Source organism: Mandrillus leucophaeus, unplaced genomic scaffold (assembly GCF_000951045.1).
Source record: "Mandrillus leucophaeus isolate KB7577 unplaced genomic scaffold, Mleu.le_1.0 Scaffold209, whole genome shotgun sequence".
Taxonomy (NCBI): domain Eukaryota; kingdom Metazoa; phylum Chordata; class Mammalia; order Primates; family Cercopithecidae; genus Mandrillus; species Mandrillus leucophaeus.
The window spans coordinates 2,979,040-2,986,716 of NW_012102132.1; the positions used below are offsets into that span (position 1 = coordinate 2,979,040).

Consider the following 7,677-nt stretch of genomic DNA (forward strand, 5'->3'; position numbering starts at 1 on the left):
ATCCATTATTTCCCGTTTGTAAGAATTTGTCAGCAAGTCCGACTTGGATATTAATCATTGGCATTAATATTCTAAAATCTGAATCCCCAGGCCAGGCGCGGTGGCTCACACCTGTAATCCCTGCACTTTGGGAGGCTGAGGCAGGTCAGGAGTTCTAGACCAACGTGGCCAACATGGTGAAACCCCGACTCTACTAAAAATACAAAAAATTTGTTGGGCTTTGTGGTGGGCACCTGTAATCCCAGCTACTTGGGAGCCTGAGGCAGGAGAATCGGTTGAACCTGGAAGGCGGAGGTTGCAGTGAGCCGAGATCACGCCATTGTACTCCAGCCTGGACAATAAGAGTGAAACTCCGTGTCAGAAAAAAAAAAAAAATCTGAATCCCCAAATACATACTGGCCCCAGGGGTTTCAGATAAGGGATTGTGAGCTGTGTACAAGTCTGCCCCTCAGATAGAGTTTATAATCCTACAGTAACATTTAAGCATAGTTACTTACAAGGTACTTCTCACTTAATCCCTATAGCAACTCAGAAGTAGACTTTGCTGATGGAGAGGCACAAGGACTGTAGAAATTAAATGACTGACAAGGACATAATCATCACTAAATGCTAAAACTAAGACTGAAGGTTTTCTACCTCTTGAGTTCTGACATTTCTGCCACACAAATTGGGCTCTGGGTGTAATTATAATCCACCAGCAAATATGTGAATCTCTGTGTATGTGCTTGGCCATTAAAACCAAAGTCAAATAAGGCAGTTCTTGCATTCAAGCAACTTTGAGACAGAAATTGGTGCCATAAAAGGTAAAATACTTTGAGAATTGGAAAGGGAATATCTTACTTTCTACCTGGAAGGAGCAAAAGTGAAGGTTTTGTGCTGGATGTAGCATGTGAGCTCGTGTTTGGGTAAGATTTATATGTGCATCAAAGTAGAAGATGGTCATTGCCAATGTACTCTCTCTCTCTCTCTCTCTCTCCCCCCCCGCCCCCCTCTTCTCCCAGTTATGTGGCTTTTATTTCATGTGTCTTTGGACTCCATACACTTTCCTCCTCATGGTCTACCCTCATCTAAGCAGTCTGTACCCATTGCCTGGACAATCATAGTATCCTTGATCTTCCCACCTGTAGTGTTGTACTCTTCTAATCTGTTCACTACACAGCAAGCAGAGTGCTCTCTAGAAAATATGATCATGTTGCTTTCCTGCTTAAAATCTTTCCATGTCTTCCCATTATCTTTGAATTAAGTTCAGACTTTTAAATTTGGCTTATAAGCACTCCATAATTTGGTCCCTGCTTCTACTTACTCAGAAGTTTCAACTTAAGTACCACATATTCTAGAAACTTTTCCTTATCCCTAAACTAGGAAAGGTTTCCTAGACCTCTGTTCCTATTAGATGGTCTGCTTCCACATCATGACACTGACTTTATTTTATTATAATTAGTTGCAATGGATTTAAATTCTTTTAGATAAATGATATTCTTTTCTGCTTTTTCCACAGCCTGTTGTTTTATTCCCTGCCTAGTTAACTCACTTATGTTACCTCTCTGATCCGTGAAAGCATTTGACTTTGCCACTCCTGGGATAGTGCTTTCAGAGCAGAGCTGAGTAGTTGGTTTAATGTTTAGAAAAGGAATCAAGGATAATACTGTAAAGGAGGTTAGTGGGAGTCAGTTTGACAGAAGGCCTATGGTGCTAAGGTCTAAGCAGCGTTTGATTTTAATGTGGTGTAGGCAGTCTCATGTGTATGTTTGGTAAATATTGATCAAATACCTGTTGTATACAAGACACTACCTACTGTGGATATGGCAAAACGGACAAAATCTTAGCCTTCTAGGAGCTTACATGCCAAAAGGGATGGGAGAAGAGAAGACATATGAGAAGTATATCAGATAGGAATAAGTGCTATGGGAGTGACATGTAAAGCAGGAAAAGGGGCTGTGTAGTACAGGGCATGAGTGGAGTTCAGTTTTTTATAGGGTGGTTGAAGAAGACTTCACAAAGGTGATAGCTTTGTTTAGAGGTCACCTTTTATCATTACCTTTCAGAGCAAAGTAATAATCCATGTGGCTCATGGGGAAAGTGTATTTTAAGCAGAAAAAAACAACATATATATGTCCAGCCATGTCAAGAACATGCCTGACATGTGAAAGAACAGCAGGGAAACTGGAGTGGATGGAACAGAGGCGGTAGGGGATGGGGAGTAAAGTCAGAGAGGATAACAAACACCCAATGAGGGTTTTTATAGGTCATCATGAAGACATTGACTTTGATCCTAAGTGAGATGGGAATCTTTCAGAGGGTTTTAAGCAGAGAAATGATGTGCTCTGCCTTAACTTTGTAAGTTTATTCTGGTTAAGAATAGTATGTAGGATAGCAGGAAAAGCAAGCTATTTTATGAATTCAAATGAAAGATGACAGTGGGCTGCATGCAGTGGTTCATGGCTGTAGTCCCAGCACTTTGGGAGGCCAAGACAGGAGAATCACTTGAGACCAGAAGTTCGAGACCAGCCTGAGCAACATAGTGGGACCTGTCTCTAAAGAAAATAGAAAAAATAAGCCGGGCATGGTGCACATGCATGTAGTCCCAACTACTCAGGAGGCTAAGGTGGGCAGATCACCTGAGCCCAGGGAGGACGAGGCTACTGTGAGCCGTGATCGTGCCACTGCACTCTAGCCTGGGTGACAGAGCGAGACCCAGTCTCAAAAAAATAATTTTTTTTTTAGCTGGATGTGGTAGCATGCACATTTAGTCCTAACTACTCAGGAGGCTGAGGTGGGAAGATTGCTTGAACCCAAGAGTTTGAGGTTACAGTGAGCTAGGATCATGCCACTAAACTCCAGCCTGCGTGACAGAGGGAAACCCTGTCTAAAATAAAAGGGACTGACTATCGTGAAGATAGAGGCAACAGGATTAGTTGACAGAAATATATTTCTTTTGAAGCACTGTAGAAGTCTGCATTTGCTCAGGAAAGTTTTATCAGGAATTGATAAGCATCAACTTTTTATTGCTCCCCTCGCCCCCACGTTTGGGCTGCATACCTAGCTTGTTGAAAAATTAGTAAACCAAAGCAGTGGGAATAACATATACCTTTGAAAATCTGATTAAGTTATGGGCTTGTTCCCAGAAAACTAGATATGCCTAACTTTGGTTTACTTGGGTCCCCCCCAAACTCTACCTCCAAAAATTTTAGGGGCTTCTGAATCCCTCTGATTTATAGGCCTATGGACTGTTTTCAGAAACCTAAGATACCCTCTAGGGAGGGAAGTTAGTACACAGAATGTATGCTGTCAGGTTCTTTACACTTGTACTTTAAATTAGGTTCTAAGGGCTGGGCTCAGAGGCTCACGCCTGTAATCCCAGCACTTTGGGAGCCCGAGGCGAGCGGATCACCTGAGGTCGGGAGTTCGAGACCAGCCTGACCAACATGGAAAAACCCCGTCTCTACTAAAAATACAAAATTAGCCAGATGTGGTGGCATATACCTATAATCCCAGCTACTCAGGAGGCTCAGGCAGAGAATCGCTTGAACCTCGGAGGCGGAGGTTGCAGTGAGCTGAGATGGTGCCATTGCACTCCAGCCTGGGCAACAAGAGCGAAACTCTGTCTCAAAAAATAAATAAATAAATAAAAATAGGTTCTGAGTTACCTAGTAACTAGCACAAAGACAGAAATATAGTTGTCCATGAAATGCAGTTTGTGATGTCTGTAAGGTATTCACAAATGCTTAGCAGGTACTTGTTGAGCATCTTCCATGTGTCATACGTTGTTCTAGGTGCCAGGACCTCTGGCATCAAGAAAGCCCCTACCCTGAAAGAGCTTGCTTTGTAATGGAGATAGACTACACATTTGATAACTGGTTCTTGAGCTCCCCCTATATGCCAGATACTATTCTAGGTTCCAGAGGCACAATGTTAACTAAATAGATGATGTCTCTGCCCTCTTGGAGCATTTTATTCTAGTAAGATCTATATAGTACATAACACAGTTTTTAAAAAAGATAGATCCGTGATTCCCAGATCTGAGAGTCATGAGACAAGTTTTTCCCAAGGGTCATCAGAGAGAAAATATGGTATTGTGGTTCTCAATCTTTTTTTTTTTTTTTTTTTGAGATGGAGTCTCGCTCTGTCACCAGGCTGGAGGAGTACAGTGGCATGATCTTGGCTCACTGCAGCCTCCGCCTTCCAGGTTCAAGCAATTCTTCTGCCCCAGCCTCCAAAGTAGCTGGGATTACAGGCGTGCACCACCACACCCGGCTAATTTTTGTATTTTTAGTAGAGACAGGGTTTCACCATGTTGGCCAGGATGGTCTTGACCTCTTGACCTCGTGATCCATCTGCCTTACCCTCCCAAAGTGCAGGGATTACAGGCATGAGCCACCGTACCCAGCCTGTGGTTCTCAATCTTTAGTGCACATCAGATTCACCTTAAGAGTTTATTAACACATTGCTGGGCCCCACCTCCAGTATTTCTGATTCAGGAGGTCTGCATTGGAGCCTGAGAATTGGCATTTCTAACAAGTTCCCAGATACTGATGTTGCTGCTCTGGGGACCGTGCTTTTGGAACTGCCGGTACGGTATAAGGCAGCAGTTCCCAACCCTTTTGGCACCAGGGACCAGTTTCATAGAAGACAGTTTTCCATGGATCAGGGAGGTAGTGGGGGATGGTTTCAGGATGAAAGGATTCCACCTCAGATCATGAGGCATTAGATTCTCATAAGGGGCACATAAGCTAGAAGAACCCTTGCATGTGTAGTTCAGTAGGGTTTGCGCTCCTGTGAGATTCTAATGCTACCGCTGATCTGACAGGAGGCAGAGCTCAGGCCATAATGCTCACTCGTCCTTCTGGCCTGGGGTTTGGGGACCCCTGGTATAAGAGACATATGCCACAATAGCCTTACTGTGGTTACTACAGAATTTCCACAGAGCTGTTGTGCAAAACCATAGTTGAATAAAAATTCTGTGGAAGGCCAAAAAGATGCATAAAGTTTATTGTAGTAGAGCATTTGGTATATAGAGGAACATTTCCAGCCTGTTCCAAGAAAGAGGTGTTAGAAGATAGTATCCCTCAAACTCTTAGTGTCAATTTGAGGTTATAGTCCTGGACATATAGCTTAAGTTCGTGTGTTATGTGGTGTTGGCTTGAGTGCTTGGTGTGTGTAGGTAGAGTAATCCTGTATCCTTACTATTAATTTATCTCCCTCTTATGCTCCCCCCACCCCTCCTCCCCAAGAGGGAACAATGTTACAATCATTTTTTTTAAATTGGAATAATGTATTAAATGTGAAACATTTTTATTTCAGAACTGTTCGTCAGGTGGCACAGGAGCAGTTCTTTTTAATGTGCACCAGATGTTGTATGGGACACCGGCCTCTACTTTTCTTCATTACTCTACTCTTTACTGTTTTGGGGGTGAGAGACTTTTTAAAATATGCCTATCAATTCAATGTGATTCATTCTTTAAACAAGAAACATTCAGAAATTTGTGGTTTTAGCTTGCATTAAAGTCAGGACAGTCTATATTTAATAAATGAAGTACTACTTAATTTCCCATACTGTGGTAGTCCTCTAGTTAACTCTGGGTTTTTTAAAAAGTGGATTTTGAGGATAGACATGTAAATTGATATTATTCTACTTTGTTTCCAGAGCACAGCAAGAGAGAGAGCTAAACATTCAGGCGACTACTTTACTCTTTTAAGACACCTTCTTAATTATGCTTACAATAGTAATATTAATGTACCCAATGCTGAAGTTCTTCTCAATAATGAAATTGATTGGCTTAAAAGAATTAGGGTAAGTTGCAGATAATACTCCATTTATATGTCATTATTAATAAATAGAATGTTTTATTGATGGTTTATATTTTTTGAGCATTTTGGTTAAATGGAAAACTCCAAAGATTGATAAAAAGGGACCAAAGAATATACTCTGCATCGGTGGACATTAGTAACCTGCGATTCACAAAAATGAATACTATCTAGTTTTGTAAAATGAATTGCTTACTTGAGACTTGAAATACTGATGTTCAGCTTCTTTTATTTTAGCATTTTGGGCCTTTTCGCAAATTCTCATTTTAAAAAAAAGTATTCTTGAATTATGTCAAAAATAAGTCTGATAGAGCAGAACTTTTGATCATAACATCTGATACTTTTTACTTAGGCAAAATGATACAAGAATTTATTTCTGAAGAGTTTTGTAATTTTTAGCCTTCAAATTAGCATTTCTTCTAGTAGTTCATAAAGCCAATTTCTGGAAAGTTCTGAAGAAAACAAACTTGTTTGAATGGAAAGACTTAAGGAAATTCTCATATCCCTCCAGCTTTGTCTTGTTCTGGCTCCTCTCTCCCTCTTTACCTCCCTTTCGTAAGCTAGACATTTGATCTCTCCTCCCAACCCCCAACCCCCCCACCTTTGGCAGGATGATGTTAAAAGAACAGGAGAAACGGGTATTGAAGAGACCATCTTAGAGGGCCACCTTGGAGTGACAAAGGAGTTACTGGCCTTTCAAACTTCTGAGAAAAAATTTCATATTGGTTGTGAAAAAGGAGGTGCTAATCTCATTAAAGTAAGTTCTGTGTTCTTGGTTGTAAGCTACATATCACAACCTTCTAAATGTTTATAATCAAATTAATTTATAGTAGTATCATGTCTTTGTACTTTCTTGATGTTTTCTCTTTTTAAAGAATGTTTATCAAATTTACAGTAATTTAAGAAATACAGGCCGGGCGCGGTGGCTCAAGCCTGTAATCCCAGCACTTTGGGAGGCCGATACGGGCGGATCACGAGGTCAGGAGATCGAGACCATCCTGGCTAACACAGTGAAACCCCGTCTCTACTAAAAAATACAAAAAACTAGCCGGGCGAGGTGGCGGGCGCCTGTAGTCCCAGCTACTCGGGAGGCTGAGGCAGGAGAATGGCATAAACCCAGGAGGCGGAGCTTGCAGTGAGCTGAGATCTGGCCACTGCACTCCAGCCTGGGCCACAAAGGCGAAACTCTGTCTCAAAAAAAAAAAAAAAAACAAAACAAAAAAAAGAAATACAGTTATGCCTTACTTTATTCAAGAGACATTTCTAAATTTGTATTTAAATAAGATTTCATGGCTGGACTTGCTGGCCTCACGCCTGTAATCCCAGCACTTTGGGAGGCCGAGTCTGGTGGATGGCTTAAGCCCAGGAGTTGAAGACCAGCCTGGGCAACATGGTGAAACTCCTTATCTCCAAAAAAAAAATAAATAAAATAAAAAATTAGCCAGGTGTGGTGGCACACACCCTTGGTCCCCAGCTACTTGAGAGGCTGAGATGGAAGGATCACCTGAGCCCAGGAGATGGAGGTTGCAGTGAGCCGAGAACGCACCACTGCACTCCAGCCTGAGGAACAGAGCAAGGCCCTGTGTCAAAATAAATAGATAAATAAATAAGATACTTTATAAAGTAATTGTTTAGTTTTTCTCTTTGGAAAATCTGAATTGTTCATTTCATTTAATGAGGCAAACCTCTGTTTTGTAAGAATGCATCTTCTATATCTTTAATGAGTTTCTTCATGTAGTAACACAAGGAAACAAAGTTTCATTTTTGTATATTTTATTTCTATTCAAAATGGGTTTAATTTGCTATGGACTTGATTAAAGGAGCAAACTTATTTAAAATAAAAATTTTGATAAGTACTACATTCAGTTCTTT

General features: G+C 41.1%; 1 protein-coding gene across 2 annotated transcripts in view; it reads left to right on the plus strand.

Annotated features, from left to right (window-relative positions):
• The window catches only part of USP9X (ubiquitin specific peptidase 9, X-linked), a 148,691-nt gene that overhangs the window by 103,355 nt on the left and 37,659 nt on the right, over positions 1 to 7,677 (plus strand). For both annotated transcript variants that reach the window (XM_011980179.1, XM_011980180.1), the window contains exons 27-29: positions 5,302 to 5,410; positions 5,645 to 5,791; positions 6,416 to 6,562. In XM_011980179.1, coding sequence (XP_011835569.1) covers positions 5,302 to 5,410; positions 5,645 to 5,791; positions 6,416 to 6,562 — 403 coding nt within the window. The remainder of the gene's footprint in view (positions 1 to 5,301; positions 5,411 to 5,644; positions 5,792 to 6,415; positions 6,563 to 7,677) is intronic.